Genomic DNA, 20,316 nt, shown 5'->3' with positions numbered 1-20,316 from the left:
GCAGTGTAGATCGCATGAATTTTGAAAATCCAGATTTTAGTTTGTTTGATAGCCAGCTGTAAAAATGCATCTAGAGATGACATACTGTATTTATCATTTAAGCCGCTTCCTTGTACTCCCTCTCCAGGATTGTGAGGAACAAAATTATATTTATTAAAGAATCAAAGTGTGGCGCTTGAACTTGCAATATTTTGTGATGCGATGAATGCACTGTTTTAAATATGATTCTATGCATAAGTTAAGTGCTTTTGTATTTATCATTAATTTATTCTGTTACTTATTAATATTGTAAATGTGTCTGTTCTATTGTGTGTCTATTTATCATAACATCACACAATAATCACAGTATTGTACTACCACATATCCAGCTATTAAAGTGGAATCCATTTGAAATTATATTCTACGATTTTAGGTACAATTTTAATCTGTGATTATTCAATTGTGGAAATCCATTGGAAATTATAAAATCCTTCGTGAATTATCAAATGAAAGCAGAATACCATCCGTGCCTGAAAGATGCCTGATAAGAGTGTTTTGTTTAAAATAACAAAAGGTGGAAGTTTTTTCCCGTATTGTCAACATCACTGTAGAACACTGTTTATGATAACCACCGTTTCGTACATACAAAGACTTCTGGCTCTATGCATTCAAAGTGGTATCTGAGGGCATCTTGAAATACACTGGTGTTTGGTCTGCATTTCCAATTTGTCCTACTTAGTAGTAATGATTTTTTCCTCTGCTGACTTTAATATATGTCTGAAAAATCTACAGCTTATCTTCATATTCATCTAGTAAGTGCTTAGAAATCGTCTTCCTTCTACTGACTGATAATCCTTTTCTGATGGAAAATCGTTGCAACCATTCTCTGCTTGCATTATAGCCTGCTGAGACAACACCTAATTCCCTCACTTACACCTGGCACATTTCATATGGCATAGCAGATGCATACTATATCGTTGATCAAAGATATATGAAGCCAGTCGCGAGTCAGGATATTTATCGAAAAGCTCTTGTACTTTATTTTGGAAATTCAAGTTTCTCTTCCTTCAGTCTCTCAGGCATAATTTCAGCTCATCATGTTTTCTTCCAGCCACTCGATTTCAAATGTTTTCGGCGTGATAACTTACTTTTAGTCTATACATGGTAGTGGTGTGTCCCGTGGTGTTTCCAATATAGCCTTTCTTCAAGTATTGTTCTACACTCTGAATTCGATTACCAATGATCATTATTTCTAATGATTGCAAAATATTATACAGATTGGTACCACACCGTACTTACCAATTGCATTCTTTATGTTCACCAATGTGATACTTAGGAGAAACAAACGGCAGGAATATGAGTAAAAATGGTGCGTGGCTCACATGAAAATCTGGAGGATTCATGTAAGCCCTATGATTTCACTGGAAAAAGTTTCACTTACATGAGAAAACACAGTATTCAGTAATTGCTTTAGGTATACATTTAGTGATCAGAGAATTATCAACATATAGATTTTGCATAGGCACTGATGGAAGAAGAACCAACTGATTATAGGCCATGACAAATCTTATGACTTAACTCGGATTTGAACTTACAATTAGATCTCCCGATAGCCAGTCAGATACACTACCAGTTATGGCACCAAGCTATCTTCTTCCTGACAGGGTCTCAGAATGAGGTCATATTTCATATTTAATGAAATACCCATGCACAGTGACAGATTAGCTAGTAAAATGTTTCATGGGCAGATTTTTATAGGGGAGGAGGTTATAGCCTGAGGAGGAATATTTACTGAGATGAAGGGCTCATTTAGGGGGAGTGAGTGGTCAGAGTTCCTCCACAAAAGCTGAGGAAATTGCCACTAAATGCAACCGCTTTGTAGGTGCTCAGTCATTTCTTGTGGCAGTCAGTCTTTTTGGCCGCTACTTGCCTGGGAACTCGTCTCTGATTGTTAGGAGGTCATATATTAGCTCTGCGTGTTCAATGGTGTGTTGCTAGATTATTCAAAAGCCACTAGGTGGTGACCATTCTACTTTTTCCATTCAGGGAAGCAGAAAGTATGCTACGAAGCGAACGGCTCCCGTGGTGAGCGAAATCTCTGAGTGCTCAACCCCCTTGAATGTGTCCAATGACAGCTTTATTTTCCTCTGTACTCACTGCGAAATCGGATTTTCATCTGTTCCCACAAATTTAAATTCAGTCATTTCTGTTGGAAACATTTGGGCTATGAGGTTTTCATTTGTAATGTTTATGTCTTCCACCCTTAGTGCTGGAGTAGTGCTAACTAATTATCATATTCTGGAGTTTACGAATTGAGGATTTTGAAGAATGTAGTATTAATGTGGCATTGCTTTATTTTGAATTTGGTTACAGGTTTAATAATTTTCAAGTAATATGAAGTAGAGTTTTAAAGCAAATTGTGTACGTTTTTCTTTGAAAACTCATATCTAAATATGCTGTGCTGTAGATTGTTAACTATTTAACTCCATCCACTGTTATTAGACTGGATTCTTCCTTTGATTCTTGGCTTATGCCAGCACCAAGCCCCTCTCTTTTCATGGCCTCATTGGCAAAAATCCTCCCTATAACCTGATCTGTTGCAAATACATCTTGGTCTTTTGTTATTTGTTGTTCATCGACTTTTCTGTGTAAGAGGCAACTTAAATTTAAGTGAAAAATAACCTTTTCTTGTAGCATGATTTTTTTGGTCGGAAATGAAGTTTCTGATTTAATTGTCAGAAATGCTTGAAATTTGAATGAATAGAATGTGTTATTTCGCTGAGCCATGAAGGAACTTAGAACAGGTTGATGTAGTGTGTGGGGTTGAAATTCCGGGATGGTAGCGTAGGTTTGATTAATATTTTAACCATTGAGTAATTCTCATTGTCTGTCTCATTCTACCTAAGTTGTTTCATATAATACCATTTTTAAGGCCTTAAATTTCTGGTCTCTTAAGTCAATTTGTCCTACAGTGAAAGCATTTAGCTGACTATCATGTTTTTTCTTGTAAGGGAATTTTCATGCTAAAATATGGCCACCCCAGTGAAAAATCTCACACAGTTCTCTAGCAGGGCCCAACTTCTCCCATTTCTGCGTGCGCTGTGGTTTGGATCCAGGCCGTTTGAATGGGATGCATACACCAGTTCTATGCACCCATGAGCTCAAACCAAAATGTGCAGCAACTATGTAATTTCTCCGTCGAAGGTCAGGCCCTGGTGGACACACATTTATAGTGTCTTTAAAAATGTAAGCCGGTCCTCAGGCATGTGGATGAATGTAATATAAATATCAATTTCAAAGCCAAAATATGTGTTTGACGTTCTCCAACCATCAACCGGGTTATATCGCGGAAAATCTCTGGTACGCACTCGATGTAGCTGGGGCCTTGGGACGGGAAGCGAACGCTGACCACTTTACCAACCTAATCCACTCCATTATTTTGAACTCAAAGCAGTAGGTACGCGCAGTATTTATATAACCGCCCGATCCAAGGTCGGACCCTGGCTGACACAGGGGAGGCGGTTGCGTCTGGTGGTGATGGGTAGGGTTATACCTGGTCCCCACCCACCTCCGTCCTGTCCCTCCGAGGTAGGGGACGTGAGCCGCGTGCAGACGAACGGCGTCGTCGGAGGGGCGGCGCCGGCATTGTCATACGTGCCCCGGGATCGTAATTCTGTCTCTTTACCCCCTTTCGACGTCACCCCATTCAACGCTGACGGACGACGGGCAGTGCTCGGCCGTTGTCCTTGGTGCTAAGGCGCACTCTACGCTGGGAACATCCCGATGGGGGTTTTTTTAAGGCCCACGCAGGGGTCACTAGTTGACAGGGGGAGGTTGCGGAGGATGTTTTGTTTAATTTCGGGGTAAGGCGGTGTTTTCGCTTGTTACTCTTGATAAGCTTGAGCCTAAATTACGCGCTATCATCGTGTCATTGTGAGGTGCCACGAATGTCGTCTGAAATTAAGTAAAAAATGAAGTTCATTGTTGCTCTTTTATATCATAACATTCTCGCAATGTCCCCTCTTTTTGCCAACGACTGCTAATCCGACGAATGTGGTCGAAATTTTCATAAATAACCGTAATTATGATTAAAAACTTTTGGGCTATGTCGCCGCGTCAATGCTTTGGGTGGCCCCAACGTTTCCCGATCGATGCTGGTCGCTTTTTCAAGGGATTATGGAGAGATGGGAATTTAATATCCTTTATATAGGTGTCTGTGTCAGGAGAAGAAAAGATCTGAAATTCCCATCTCTCCATAATCCCTTGAAAAAGCGACCAGCATCGGTCGGGAAACGTTGGGGCCACCCAAAGCATTGACGCGGCGACATAGCCCAAAAGTTTTTAATCATAATGACGAGCACCCGCGAAAGTTTTAACGAAGAATTAATAACCGTAATGTCTAAACGTAGACTCATCCGTAAACCAGGTGACGCATTCGGTGGCTCTAAGCTTAGCCGCGGGACCTAATCCATACCCTAACTTTGCCTTTCGTAAAAATATGTTGCATTCAAAATTCACATTTTCGTCAATGCGTACGCTATGCGGGGTATAATGTCTTATTTTGAATCGCCCGGCATCCTCCTAATCTTACTACCAGGATATCCAACTGTGGGGGGAATCATTTTTATTCCAACATTAGGCGAAATGATGCCTCATCACTGACACCGGGGTGAGAATTTTGTAAGAATGCTGTTAGCAGATGGATGTGGGGAGACTTCAACGGCAGTTAAGAGGGTGGCTTTTTCTCACTTGAAAAGTCTTTTTCGTCGTGACGTGGAACTAGTTTTAAAACAGTTGCCATTGAAATTTTCAGAGTATATAGAGGAGACCCATGCCAAGATATGCCAATGCCTTGAATGTGAAATTTTTCCTCAGTATTATCTGGAGTTAAAGGTTCGAAATTTTAGATATGAGCAAATGATAAGGGTGAAGTCAGGGAAGCCTCAGATATGCCAAGTAAATCAACGTCAGGGGTGGAAGTCATGGAAATTTCAGGGAATCAGGTTATGGTGAAAAGGAAAACTGTAGAGGCGTAGCAAAATGATGAAAATCGAAGCACTGTTACGTTGGAATGGCGAGCCACCGTAGCTGCGCGGCACGGGGTGGTAGACTTAAATTCCTGCTACTATTACTTCTTCTTGCCTTTTTGTCAAAATATATTTTTCTGCATTTTGCCATGAAATAACAGCATGTGACTGCTTTTTCATACATGGAAAGTCAGGGAAATAAAAAAAATCGTACTGGAAATCCGGAAAGAGTCAGGGATATTGAATTTGTATTATTATGAACTATTAGCATTGGGTGATTTTGATAACCGTTATAGGCAGGGTGTTGGGTTTGGCAGAATGGTAACACAGAATGGAAGAGAGAAGGGTGCCAGGGTGCAGTAATTTATAATTAGTCCCATGTAAACCTACTATACCGCCAGAATACTGGAGGTATAGGGTGATGATGATTTACTATTTCGATTGGGTTTCAAATTTTTCTTCGGTAACACATTGGTTCCGTCCTGGCTGCTAGGGATGACAGGGGCAGTGCGAGCTCGATATTGAATTCTTACCACGATAGCTTTTTTTATCAAGGACATGGCGGCATCAGTAAAAGCCTCATGAAGTCGATAATTGCCGGTGTATGTCATTGCGTGAACTTCTTAGTGGAATACCCATTTCAAGTGCTTTCCCATTCATTTATTTCTAGCCGAGATGTTAGTAGAGGAGGTTGTAGTGTGCAAAATGCGCTGGAGTTCATGTGTTTATAGTACCCAGATATTACTCGAGTACTCATATAGGCACGCTATTATCAATACAATACAAGGAATACAAGTGTTTGGTAATGTACCTACTGATGCGTCCAGATACAAATTTGAGCAAACGGCGGTATTCACGAGACAGCAGTACAGTTTTCGTCGTGTTAATATAGTGCTTATGGAGCCTTTCAAATATCCTCGTCAGGGGGTATTAAAATTAACTCGGGAATCAATGAAGATATTCACCTCGTGTTAAGATGTCACATGTCCACTCGTTTGCATAATTATGTATTCGTTTCGATTTTCCAGTACTTGTCTGAGAAATCGATTTCCTACTACCTATTTATGTCCTTAAAAACTTGTTAGTACACTCCTAGCTAGAGGTAACTAGCCGAGCGAGCTTGGCCCAGACTCGAGCAGTATCAGTCTGGCTCGCTGGGACGTGCCAATATTTTGGCGCTTTTCTGAGCTCTCAAGCTGACACGCGCCATCGGTGGTCTCGGTGCATACGGTACGGGGTCTGTCGCTCTCCCGAGGAATGCACCCGGAGGTGAGCGCCAAGTCGCGGGTGTAGGTCAGCCGGCGCGGATGCGTGCCCCGTTTCCGTGAGGAGCCGCGAGGTAATCCTCTTCGGCGCGGAGTGTGGCGGACGCCACCGATCACTCACTCTTATTTCCTCTACAGTTGTGCGAAGCTGATGGATAAAGGCCGTTTTCTAGAAATAAAATTAACGGAAAACGAAGTTAGTCTGTCGGTAGTCGAACAACTGCAAGAAAAATTCTAATTTAGTTTGTTTAGCATTTGTTCTTATGTTAGATTTTCGCACTATGATAGCTGATATCCATTAAGAAATGAGTTATTTATTATGTTATAGTTATCGCACCTGAACATGATGCCACTCTTTAATTTTTCGTTAATTGGTTCCATTAACCGGTCTTCAAACTTTCTCTTACGAACTTCACGGTGAATGGTTTGCTATTAGATCTTCGAAATTAACTGATGTGATAGCTGATGTCCAGTTCGCAATGAGTTATTTTACTATCGCCCCTTAGCCATGACGCTAATTTTTTATGTTGTGATTAATTTAAAATTTCGCATATATTTTCAACTTCAATCAATTTTAACACAATATATTCCGAACTTTTCGATGGGTGTACCCCTTCACCCAACCCATCGCTCGTTACGGCCTGCGCTGTTAACTGTTTTCCGCATGGCCATTGGCTTATTTGTATTGCATCGATTAAATAATTGAATGTAACCATGGTCAGTGCTGACCAGAGTAAGATGAGTGTATTGGAAACGGGGCATCATTGTCGTGCGTCACAGTATTCCGTGGTGCCTTTGGTTGAAGACAGGAATTCCGGGTGGGGGCTGGCTCGCGTTGCCAGTGAAGGGAAAGTAATGACCCCGCTCACCTCGCGTGGCTTGTCGCTCTGCAATTGCGTATGTGTTGCGACTGCGGATAGCAAATAGCCATTATAATCATCTGGTAGTAGTTCCTCTTGGGTTGCCAACTTTTCTTATGGGAAAAGTGTGAAATCGGGCCCCCATCAAAATTTCACTTGAAAAAAAATACTTTTTTCAGAGGTGTAGTAGTTGAGTTGAATCAAAACTTAAAACTCTCACGTGGTGGGAGGATATATTGGAAAATAAAATGATGATAGTACACCTCTCATCGCATTAATAAGTTATTCTGTCTGATAATTTTTGCCCGAAGATGGCCTAACAGCTGAAACAGGACATTTTGAATGAAACAATGGAGGCTATTGTGCTTATTGTCATTGAAAATACCAAATATTTCAATATAATAATTCCTAAAAAAGTTTAAATTGATTGTATGAACGGTACCTATTTCGTTGTTATTAGAGGTTTTCTACCGGTTCTCGTTAAGCTTTATTTTTCAAAAATCGATTTGAACTATAATTGATGGGTTATGGTGTGGATTCCTTCTGTGACATATGTATCGCTGTATTTTTTCATGTGTTCTCCGACGAGACTTTATGTTGTTCCATTCATTTTAGGAAGTCATTGTTTAGAAGTAAATCTAGTTTGAAAAAAATACGGGAAATGAGAAAGATATAGGGGCTGCGGCGACGGAGTGTGACCGCACGTCTTACTACTAGTTAAATGGGAAGTAACGTCGATTCCAGGATAATTGAGGACTATAGAAGCTTAGGGGTACAAGTGCAGTTTTTAGAATTTGGAGATAAGCTCGGATAGTGGTTGGTAGGGGACTCGATATTGCTGTGACAACGGGATGCAAGTGAATCACTGTATCTATCTGTGGTATACCTACCAGTGATTTACTTGTATCCCTTTGTCATGACAACATGTATTGCGTACCCCACCAACGATTATCTGCACTTAACTCCAAAAGTATAAAAATTCACCTACGCCCCTCGACTTCTGTGGTCCTCAGTAAAGGAATAATAAAAACGATATTATTTAAAAAGTTATATCACATATGAACTTGAAAGCATATCAGTTTGCATACTTAATTACCAGGTTGAAACTAACCGCAAAGGTGGAAGGCTTAAATAAGTTTCTTCTTGTCATTTGGAAGAACCCAATATTATTCATATTTGGAGGAAGTGGAGAATAATATTAAAGTTTTTATATCGTAAGTTTATCTGGAAGAGGATCATGTATCTTGAGTGATAACTCTTTCCAAATAAATGAAAGGTTCATCTTTATGTAAAGTGACTTTCAGATTTTTTCTCTCATCGAAATGCTGCGTGGGTTCCCTGAAATTCTAAACACTTCCGGTTGTTTTGAATTCACAGCATGTGAAGAAGAGTCGAAAGCGTAGCGAAGAAGGTGCCAGGGAAAAAATATACTCGAATCTCTCTCTCTCGGTTTGAGCGGTTATTGGAGGGAAAAGTAATTTTTAAACGATTTTAGTACTTCAGTGCTTGTTTCGGTGCTTTACATTGAAGAAAAAAATTAAGAAAACTGTACATGGGCATCCTTCCCAAGACATTTATTATTTATGCGGCTCGTTTTCCTCGATTATGACTTTTCCTATAAAGGAGGCAAAGTTGACAGCTGTGAACGGCTTCTAGCCTAGTTACTTTAAGGAAGAAAATAGTGGAAGCATTCGAAATGTGGTGCTATCGAAGAATGATGAAGATAAAATGAATCTACCGCATAAGGGAGCAAAGAGAAGTCTCCTAAAAGCCTTGAGCAGAAGACGGGACAACTTAGTTCGCCACATTATGAGGCCTGATGAAAACAATCGTATTAGGACAGGTGGTAGGTAAAAAGGGCAAGGGACGGCCCCGCATGAGTTACATGTAACAGGTTATAAAGGATGTAAAAGAGAAGAAATACGTCGCTATGAAAAGTCTAGCGGATGGGAGATAGGAATGGAGAGTTGCGTGAAACCAATCTTAGGATTGATGACTAATGATATATATGCCTCTTTATTCCTTTTGGTGGTTATTTTCCTGGCGCTTATGTGTGTTTGGGGTTACCCCTACGTACCCGCAACCCTCATATCATATGCATTTTCTCACATGGGAAAGTATTACTGTGGGTGCACGTTCGGTTTTTTTCCCGGTAATGTGTCATGTTTTTGTTGAATGTGCGCAATTTATATATGTAATCGTTAAAGCGAAGACATATCCTACTCCAAAGGCCGCTGTCTGTAGTAGATTTTAATCGGAACGTGAAAGCAGTTGTGAAAAGGTAGCAGAAGTATGTGTAGTGTATTTCCTCTGCAATTCAATGAATGTATCAAGAAAGTATTGACGAAATCTTCCCATATTAAAAAAATTGGTGAAAACTTATTTATGTTTAAATATCACCTCATGTTAGCAAATGCCGCCATATTTGCTTCGTTCAGGGTCCCTTCGGTACCTCACCCCACGTAATCCAACAGGCGTCTAAGATCTTTACCGATTGGCTGAATTATTTACGGCCAAATGATCTTAACTCTCTGGTGTGACTAAAATCGCCTCGATTGTTTCTTGAAGTAGACATTAGGTGGTTACCCTTCACATTTAATAATGTAGCAAGGAAGAACGAAATCGTATGGGTTATATGTCTCCATCTATGGAGCCGAAAAGCTTCACACATGGTTGGTCGTGATAATTTATCTTGTCACGAAATTTTTGGTTCGAGTATACTCTTATATTCACCATTGATTATGAATTATTTATTTTTCCAGGGTCTGATGCGGGCAAACTTCTCCAGAAGCGACGTGCGGGTTCCATAGGGTAAGTATTTCTTATTTAACCTTAAGTGAATTTCAGGGTTAGGTTCATTCATTTTTCTCGCGAAATATACTCCTGTCTATGAATGGGTTTCTCTTTGTGTTCAATCTTCGATTTCGAAGGTGGTTAGGTCGTAAGTGGTCAGAAAACGCTGAATGAACTAATTTGTTGCTGATGAATAATTATAATAACATTTATTTTATTCTTGAAAAGAGGTGTATTCATTTATTATAATCGTGTCTTAATGTAATGTTATGTTCCGATGAATTCGTCATGCCACGATTATTATCTGTTATCTTTTTCTGCCATGAATTTTTATCAATTTCGAGTCCAACTCGACGTAAATCTTATTTTTAAAAGTTACAAAATAATGTCGTAATTTTAACACACCTAAGGCTGTGTGTTATTCTAGAAATATAGGTGTATTCATTATTGTAGTAATAGACACATTATTTTCGGAGAATATCCACATCAACCAGTTCGTCCCACATTCCAATTTACTTCCGCTGTCAAAATTATAATTACATTGCTTCAAATTCTCGTATTTTTGGTTAGAAGAATTGTCAGGTATTTTTAATTGTCTAGAAACTGGTAACAGTATGTATTTTTGGTTTCTCGTAGGTTTTATTCCGAATCGTCGTTGTTTTCCAAGTATTTCCTAGAGGTGATAATTTAACAGTAATTGGTGGGAGAATCTTGTTCACTTTACTTCTTTATATCTGACTTGTAATTTATTCCCAAATCCATTTTCTCTTGTCAGCTTTGACATCCGTAAGTAAGCTGAGTATTCGCCCTGCATATTTTATCACCTTAGTAGGTCTCTCTGCTTTCCTTAATTATTCCTTTGTAAATTCTGATTTTCCGAAGAGGCCTTTCATGCGGAGTGTTTCAGGAAATTCCTCGAAAGATCTATATCGCCTCGCTATGAAACTTTTGAACAGTCCTCCCCATTAATTTCGTTTATTCTTTCTCTATTTAATAGTCATAGTTTATAGAATTATATTTTATCATCTTTCTTATTGGCGAAATCTGGCGTAATCTACTTCTCAATTGTAGAATTCTTTTTTTGTACTGGTTACCCATTATTTTCGGTTTTTATATTTTTTGCTGTAGGAAGTTTATTTTTGCAATGAATTATTTTTGACGACGAAATTCTCTTTCGGCGTGTTTCCCATTCGACAGCTATTTTTTTCTGAGGTAGCAGAATATTCCCCCGTTGTGTCTGTTTTTCGTCTTTGTCGTGGTTTTATAATTTGTTTAGTACTGGTATGCGTAGAAGACACAAATGGTTTACCAGCTTGCCTGATGTACCCTAGGAGTGAATAGAGAACTAGGGTTTATTTATATCTTTCCTGCTAAATTAGTATGTTGTTCTTAATATCCATGGTGCATCTGTTGGGGAGAGTAGTTGCAGAAAAGTCTCATTGAATTTCAAATCATTGCATTGCGGACGCCAACTTACTACGGAAGATCAGATCTTATAAATAAAATAAGAGAGATAGATTGCAGAACAGACAGATTCCGAACGTCATTTTTTCCACGATCAATAAGAGATTATATCGGCAGCAATAGAACTCGTAAATAGATTGCATGACTTGTAGTGTAGCCTACTAACCTATGTAAAACTTAATGCATGTTTCTGAATTTCTATTCTAGATTCTATTTCTAACAGCATATAGTAGTGTAGTTTATTATTATACGGGACGTTTTTTGGACGGTGTGGTGTGCATATGGGAGTCCAAATGCATGCTGCATGCTGGTGATTGATCACCCCCTGCCAAACACCCTAGAGGTGGCTCGCAGGGTATTATGTAGATGTAGATCTGTTCTCAATTTGACTCTTAATTTTGTGTCCTGGACCGTATATATCTGTGATCGATGTCTAAATGACTCTGATGACTGTCACGGACGTAACCGCAATATTTTTTTGTCATTTCCGAATAAATGCTGTATTTGGATCGAAATGGCTATAGTTACTTCAATCTCGCTGTGTCCCATTCCCCGGCGAATAAAAAAAATCTTTCTCCACCTCACATTCCCCGTGTTTTGAATTTATGTTCTCTTCCATTTTTAGCCCGTACTCTTTTTTTGATTGTTTACGTTTATATTTAATGTTTGTTATTGCGTTACTGTAAATTGTTAGAAATGCTGTATGTGCGCAATTACGTATATAAATATGACGCTATGGTCGGCTCCAATTGTAGGAGAATTGTGTCATATTAAGAAGAACTCTTGAATAATTCGTACTCTTTGTGACCTATATTTCTTTATTACCGCGATGGGTGTCGTATGTGATGGGAAAAGTTTTTGTGCGTAAATATCATGAAAATTATGTATTTTGGCTCTCGTGGCCGAGAACCTACTTCCTTGAGCAGGCGTTCCCTGAGTTTGCGTCGTGAAGTTGAGTCCGTACGTTACCGTGTGAACCGGCCTTCACTCCTCACCCTTTTCAGGTCGACGTCTTAGCCATCGCTTGTCGTGAATCGTAATGCCTCCATCCTCGCTCCCCTTTTTTTCATCCCACCAACACCCACTCCACACACCCGCTTCACTCTTGGGCCAATCTCGTTTATTATTCACAGCCGTCTTCCCAGCCTCCCTCCTATCTTCTCCCCGAATCGGTATCATCTCACACCTGCCCTGTTTTCAGAAATCCCCCGGCCCCTCCCCCTGTGCGGCTTCCACCTCGGGATTTGTGTGTGTTTCCTTTGGTTGGATGGAGACTCTCTGCCTCTTACTCGGACCCCCGTCCCTTGCGTTATCCCACGCCGGTCCATCTCTTTCCCACTCGCACTTCACCTCTGTGATGTCCTCTCCTGTTACCCTGACCCCCTCGAGTCCACTCTATTTGGAGGATTCCTAGGTGGGTACTTGAAGGAGGTGACCGACAGCTCAGTTGCGCTATGATGGAAAAGTAGGGAAAGAAGGCTGGAGAGAAACCCGGCGTCGGCTTTAGCTTGATACATACGAAAGGCGCCATGGGGACTATAACTTTACATCCCATCCGACGGACGAATTACTGCATCTGAAGAACCTGGCGTCGGATTCAGCTTGATATTAACGAAAGGTCCCAAGGGGACGAGAACTTAACGTCCCAACCGACAAACTGAATTCGAAGTACCTGGCGTCGGCTTTAGCTTGATACTAACGAAAGGCGTTGAGTGGACCTTAACGTTATCCGTCCAATGCGACGGTCGTTGTGCTGCATCCGTTGTACCTTCTTCTCAGCGCTCAAGCAGGGATCGAGAAATCACTGAAAATCTCCGCCAACGCCTATATCTGAACCCGGGACTTTGGGGTGGGAGGCTAAATCTTAAGCCACCGTACTTATCCGATCTCCTTGTCGTATATATATTCTGTGCTATCCCATCATGATTTTATCAGTGCTCAGATTGTTCAGTCTTTTTTGTACAGTCTTTTTCCTTTGATTGTGATAAACTCAAAGTAACAAATTACTGTGCGAAGAATGTGGTAGGACTGCTTATCTAGGCGATAGGTTCTTTCGTAAATAAAAGTTAATTTATGGGCGATTCAAAGAATATTTTGAATGATAATCTTCAATATATTATACTGTTGTGGAAATTCCATCAATTTTGTTGAATTGGGCTCCCCTCAGATTATAGAGTGCTTGCCATTTACAGCATTTAACTTTCCTTTTTAAGGGCGTTGGGACATTATTGCTCCTCATTGTCGCTAATATACTCATTTGGCACGTTTCTCTAAATTATTTATTATAACTTGGTCTATAAATAACATTTTTTTTCAATTTATGACTTAATGGCTGAATGCAATAGCCGCAGAATAATTATCCATGGTTTTGTAAATATATCTTACTAATGGCAACTTTATCTAATCCTCCCTCATTTGGTACAACTCGACCGGTTTCAACTCTCCCGTGTAATTTTCTAGAGGAAATATAGTGTGGATTAGACTAATTTATGTGTATTTATTCATCCATGAGAAAGTTTCACTTAGTCATCTCGCATGCAATTGAAGATCCTTTTGCCGGAATCATCGTTTAAACATCTATTCCCGGGGAGGTTAAACGCTCCCATTTATTTATAAATTTTATTTTTTGCATTAGCTTTTAGGTGGAAATTTTCTGGTTATGAATATTTTATTCAAGTTAGAAGGAACAATAGGTTAAAGCATATCCTTGTCAATGTATCTTTGATGTTCCAAATGTGAAAACGTTTTATGATCCCGTGGTAGGTATCCGTCCTACCTTGTGAATTTTCGCCAGCGATGTTCATGCCGTGTATGACGAAAATGCTATCACATTGCCTTGAAATAATTTTCTGTTACCTGAAATGTTTGCGTGTTGACGCCATAGCTGGCTGTTAATTTTTATTATTAAACTTCCATGTTTTATAGCTCATAATGCCTCTAGTAAATATTTTTTCATATCTCATGGTAGTTTTGTCCTGCATGCCAAATGCATGCATATGTTGATGGAATTTTTCGTGTTACCTTTTCCGATGCGATCTGTCTTCTTAATTAAGGCGCTTCATTCAATATTCTCTCCGTGAGATGTCGTGCTATTTCGGATGTGTCCTCCTAGTGTGAGAGCCAAGCGACAGCCGGAATTCCACGAAAGCCCAGCCCTCGTCCGTAGTGGATTTATACGTGCTTTTCCCGACCGTCATCGCTCGTACGGCGATTTAACTGGAATTGCGATTTCGGGAGGATATGGTGGGTTGCCACGCGGTCAAACTCGACAAATAGGGTGCGCTTCTTCCTCATCGCTTGTTTTTTTTATGTTAAGGTGGCGGAGTTCCCTTTCCATAATCTGCCCATCCCAGGGACGCTACACATTTCTGTTTTTCTTGTTTCCCCACGTTAACCTCAGTCAATCCCTATGCCACTTAACAAAATCTTCCCTTCTTGTCGTATTCTGCAGGTCTGCCCGTCTGTTTTTTTTCGGTTCCTTTTACATACGGAGACTATCATGAATGCTGCCTAATGATTCCGTCGGACGCAATGGATCTGACAGGCCCAGAGCAAGTTTTTTTTTTTAATTTCTCCGCGACACTAGTCGGGATAGACTCTTGGCGCTTATAGTAGGAGTTTGTTTTGACATTCTCTATGCAGCCTTTTTCTTTTCGCATTTATACCGACAAGTCAGTGGCGGATTATTTATCTTATGTAAACAAAAAAATGGTACAATAAAGCAAGTATAAGCATTATTAGCTGAATAAGTTAGCAAAATAAAAGAACACCGATCTTTTAGAATTCACATGCTAAAATACATTACATATAATAATACTTAATAGCCTAAAGAGCGCGTTAAATCGCACCTTACTGGATCGGTCCGGGGCCGTATGACGGTAAGTAAAGGGGTACATACATAAAGCAAATAAGACATCATTTACGTGTTCGAATACACTAATAATGGTGCTGATTTCAAATGATCGCTGAGCCATGCTAAGAGTTAATAATGTTTTTTCACATCCGTGCCTGCAGGACACATTGCGCCTGAACTCAGCAATTCCAATATTGCGCCTAACGAAAGGCCAAGAGCAAGGAGAGTGTCGGTGAAGCCATTAAAAAATCGGGAGGTTTTGCAAAAAGAGACAAAATTTTGAAAGATTTTATCCTACCAAATTGTTATTGTTGTTATCATCTTGTGTTTTGTGAGCGAAGAAGGTTGATATTTCTTCGTAGTTCGTGAAGATTAAATTAAGTAGATTCACTTCATGAAGAATAAACTATTTGAAGGGTTGAAGCTATATTTGTTGGGTTGAAGCATTGATATAGTGAATGTAAGTTATGTGCCGCTATTTTAAGATTACTTCACACAGTGATTTAACTTTAAGGTTATTTTAGATAGTCGTGGAATGACCTCAATCTAGATTAAGCCTCAGGAGAGTGAATTTAAAATTCGAGGAAAGGGGGTTAGTTATTTTCATTGCTCCTCCTCGCACTTTCATTCAGTTTCACCCAGGATTTGAATCCGTGACTGTACGATCCATAGCTCGAAATTCTTCCCACTGTGGCCATCACACTCCCAGCCCAATGTTGTTGGATAAAATTATTGCCGCCACCAATGTGTCCATCGACTTGCTCGAAGAGTCCCCTCAAGGGAAGTGGCGACCCTTCCCATATACCTTCTCCCCATCCCATTTCCGTTCCAGGGACCCTGTCACCGTCAACCTCCCCCACCCTTTCCCGATGGCATCGCGACCGCATCGCCTATCCCTCTCGCTCAAAAGCACGCGGGAGCCCCACCTGTGCCCGTGGCGTGAATACCAATCGCTGTCTCATTGGTCGCTCCCCCGCTAAACCACGCCGCGGAAGCCGCCTCCAGTCCACGGCCTGTCTCCAGGGAGGACCTCTCTCCACGCCGCCACGGTAGTCGTCGCGCTTAGCCCTCAGAGTTGAAACAAAATAATAATCAGGTTTCATGCCGGTCAGGGAAATAAATATCGGACCTCGACGTACGAACAAGATGCGTTCTGAGACCTAGTTCGTAAGTTGATAAACCTATGCAAGGCAGAGAAAAGTGTTGTTATCCTGTAGAATGCGACACTGCATTACAATTTTGCGTTAAGGGTGCCTTCACAGCTCGGCTTTGCGTCGACGCGACGAGAGCTCCCGCTCAATTGGCGAAGTTTGCCCTTCGCAGCTCTGTATAGCGAAAACAAATGAAGGCGAGAAGCGTCGGCTCCTAAAAATCGGACCGGGAGCAGGTCATCTTATTGTTTCGAGGCAATCGCACAGTACTTATGTTGTTTTGCGCATTTTCCGCAGATTTCATTTCTTAAAATATCATTCTTAACTGTTAATTGCATTGGAAGTAAAATGGCGACCATAGAGTCGTTTATCATGTAAATAGTGATGGCACTTGCCTATGCATTGTTATCATAGTTATTATGGCTTTTAAGTTTTATTTCCTCTCTCGGAATACACGGAAAATAACAAATTACATACCCTCAGTTGAAGGAGTAGCGTGAAAAGAAGTTTAGATAAGAGAAGTGAATTTCATAGAAATCTCTGTTTTACCTTGAAGGAAATGATGGGAATATTGATCATAAATGCTACAAGAAAAACTCTCGACCATCGTTCCTCTTTTATTCCCGAATTAACGTATTTTTATATTGTATATAACTTGCCTTTTTTGTGGAACTACTGGCACCAAAAAATCACGGCTACCCTGGGACTGAAACTAAGTTTTCGGAAAGGTAATTAATACTCACTGTCATTGAAATGATTTCGATGTCACGTAAAAAGTATGTTTCAATTATTTTTGTGCGAAGCTATAGGAGGCTCTGATGCATCTTATTTATAAAGATGGCTTTCGGAAATAATGTTGGCAAATCAGAGCAATGCCGGTTCAAAAAAAAAAACATCAGGCCACCTTTTTGCTTCTCTGAAGATGACAGTTAAACTTCAGAAAATGTACATGCTTTTCTTGTGCCTGACGAAATATCCAACTCTCCGCTTAAGTTTTCTTGCTATGCTAATATCATATTGGCGTTTGGCTGAGGGTGATGAAACATGTTTCGAATCCTGATCATTCTTCAGCCTTGAACTCTGGTTTGAACGGCCGCTTACGGCATGCATAAGCGCTGAACAATGGATTGTACTCATACATCTCTTTATTGATATTTACTGCTCATGGCTTTTGAGAATGAACAAGCTCGGGCACCAAATTTATTTCACTGCCGTTTCTGATGGTTTGAAAATGAGCAACTCTCGTGTTTTTCCGTGTTTTGTTTCGTCGCTCTCTTTTCAAGTGACCATTGCCAAAATTTTGAACTTGTTAAACCTGTCGCAAAATTACCGCAGTTGTCTTTGCCTGCTCTCTTCTAATCAAATCAGGCGCTCCGTAGCGAGACACTTCCAGAGGTCGATTTTGGTATTCTGATGTTAATGGGCTCCAGATAAGCGAACTTCACTTTTTACAACGGTATTCAAGGCAACGAAATTTCTCCTTAAAAGCTAAGATTAGGTTTTTTTTAGCTACGTTTAGAGATAATTTCTCTTGCGGGAGTTTATCTCCCAACTAAAATGGCGGTATCAGTTACCCATTCGAAGCTAATTTAGTGGGAATGGTGGACCCTTCTTTTATTCTTCCTTCTTCTTTTCTCGTTAAAACATGGGTTATTATTAACTTTTAGCGAATAAGAGAATTGTATTTCTCCTGCGTGGTATTCTGTTTTTTTTCAGAATGGTTCATGATATACGAGGAGCTTGCTGGAGGCAGCCGTCAGCGTTTATCTGTACTCCTGAACTTTCAAAAGCAAAAATTGTTGCATAATCGTATCAGCAGGTTGCCATGTATGCATTTCTATTTCTGTAGGCTTAGTATGTGTGAGATTATAATGATCGTAGGCAGATTTATCGCAGAGAAAATTAAATTTTCCATCTTAACTGCTCGCTCAGTTGACGGGCAGTACGTGAGTTTTCATCCGTGTCATTTTCATGCATGTTAAGTACTTTTTTTGTTGACTATTAGAGGAATACCTTAATGAAAAACTAAGACAATTCGCACAAAATTCGTTTTTGGGTAATTCAGTATTGAAAGGCGGTCTTAAGATTGCAAGATGTGAAATTGTCAAAATTAGAGTGCAAGTAGTAGAAGTGGAAGAAGAGAAATTGCTTCCCTCCGTTCAACGAATCGAGTTGAGAGTGATGTTCACATAAATTCTCGGATCATGATTACCATGAAAAATCGACGCCAGTGCTCAGTGCTCATGAAGAGGAGGCATCACTCCCCCTCGTTTGGTTGTATTTGTCAAGACTTCTCAGCTTCAAAACTTCTCAGCAAAAAAAAAAAAACAAAAAACAGCAAAATCCTGTTGGATGTTACGCAATCTAGAGAAGACCCGTTTATACAGAGTGTTTCAGGAAGAATTTGCAATAATTGAGGAGGTGGTAGGGGAGACAATTTGAAGATTTTTTGTCTGTAAACATAGAGTCGCCACTCCATAGTTATGGCAACGCAAACATTTTTTTGGATGCAGTTTGCAGTTACCATGGAAACGCTTCATCTTTGGTATCCAGCCTTTTCGAAATTTTCCGTAGTACTCTGGATTTTTAAGTATACATTAAAAGATAAAAGCTGGACGGAAATGTGCGATCATAATTGTCTGAAACAATGAATTGTTGAAATTAATTAAACGAGAGCTTCGATAGAGTATCAACAATACGATTGGGCAAACCCATTTTGATCCCATCCTGTTTTCTAATATTCGTGGTTTAAGCATTCAGGTGCTTAGCGCGGATTACTCTGGGGGTGGGGAAGCTGAGAGTATTCCGTCTCCAATTGTCCTGTGTACCTACTCGTACTGTGAAAAGCGGCTCTCTAATGTCTCTTAGGGAAATAATGCCGATTCATAATACGGTCGTTCATAAACAGGAAGGAGCCTCTGAGAGGATTGTTACATAAGAGTTTAAAGAAAAAGTTGGTGAAGAGTTTGATCTGGAGTGTAGCTCTCTACGGTGCGGAAACGTGGAAACTATGTGGGTATGGAGAAGAATGGAGAAGGTGAAATGGACAGAGGAGGAGAACGACGAAGTGCTGGACATGGTGGGTGAGGAGAAGCAACTTTTAGATGAGATACGGAGGAGACAGAAGGTTTGGATGGAGCGAGTACTTAGTGGGGAGGGGTTGTTGAAAACGGTGTAAGAGGGTAAAATGTTAGGTAAACGGGGAAGGGGAAAGAAGAGAATAGGATTTTTAGATAGATTGAAAGGGTGTAGAATTTACAGTGAATTGAAGACGGAAGTGTTGAAAGGAAAGGGAGGCTCCCAGATTGCTTCTTTAGTACTCCATGGAAACCTACATTAATCGGTAAAATACTATAATAATAATAACATAATACGGTAGATTTTGGTTTACGATGGGCCCTCTGGAACGGATTAATGTCGCAAAGCAAGGGTCTACTGTACCTCGTTTTCGCGGGCTGTGGAAAAGCGTGGTGAGTCACCTTGTCTCGAGGGCAGTGGCCCCTGCCGTGGGCACCCATTTACATGGTGGCGACTCCGTCCCTTTTGGTGGCAGTGTTCCCTCGCTCGCCTCCCGCCATTAGCTCGCCACCGCCGCCTTCTTAACTCTTCCCCAGTGCACTCTCTCCGCCATTTTATTCCCCCCCCACCACCTCCACCCCCGCATCGCGGTCTCCGCCCCCGCACTCTCCGCTCCTCGCTTTGTTCTCGGCTCTTAACTCTCCCGCGCCTCTCCCGTCACCTCTAAAGCCGTTTCTCCCCGTCCCCTCTCCACTCATTGCCTCCCGGATCCTATCTCTCTCTCTTCCACTCTCATTTCCTTTCTCCCCTTAGAGCACTTGCCTTTTTGCGCCGGGCATGCCTAACTGCGCAAGGTTGCCTCTCCCCTCTAGCATGGGAATTTTTGAACGCCTTTTTTTATCGCGG

The 20,316-nt window shown here is 40.7% G+C and overlaps 1 protein-coding gene across 1 annotated transcript in view; it reads left to right on the top strand.

Moving 5' to 3' along the window:
- LOC124166063 (aryl hydrocarbon receptor nuclear translocator homolog) overlaps window positions 1–20,316 on the top strand; it is a 138,071-nt gene that overhangs the window by 5,104 nt on the left and 112,651 nt on the right. Inside the window, exon 2 of the mRNA XM_046543677.1 lies at window positions 9,894–9,942. Within this exon, the coding sequence (XP_046399633.1) occupies window positions 9,894–9,942 (49 nt within the window). The remainder of the gene's footprint in view (window positions 1–9,893; window positions 9,943–20,316) is intronic.

Source organism: Ischnura elegans, chromosome 9, assembly GCF_921293095.1.
Source record: "Ischnura elegans chromosome 9, ioIscEleg1.1, whole genome shotgun sequence".
Classification (NCBI taxonomy): Eukaryota; Metazoa; Arthropoda; class Insecta; order Odonata; family Coenagrionidae; genus Ischnura; species Ischnura elegans.
Note: the sequence above shows the minus strand (reverse complement) of the source record. Positions and strands in the feature narration are given on the sequence as shown.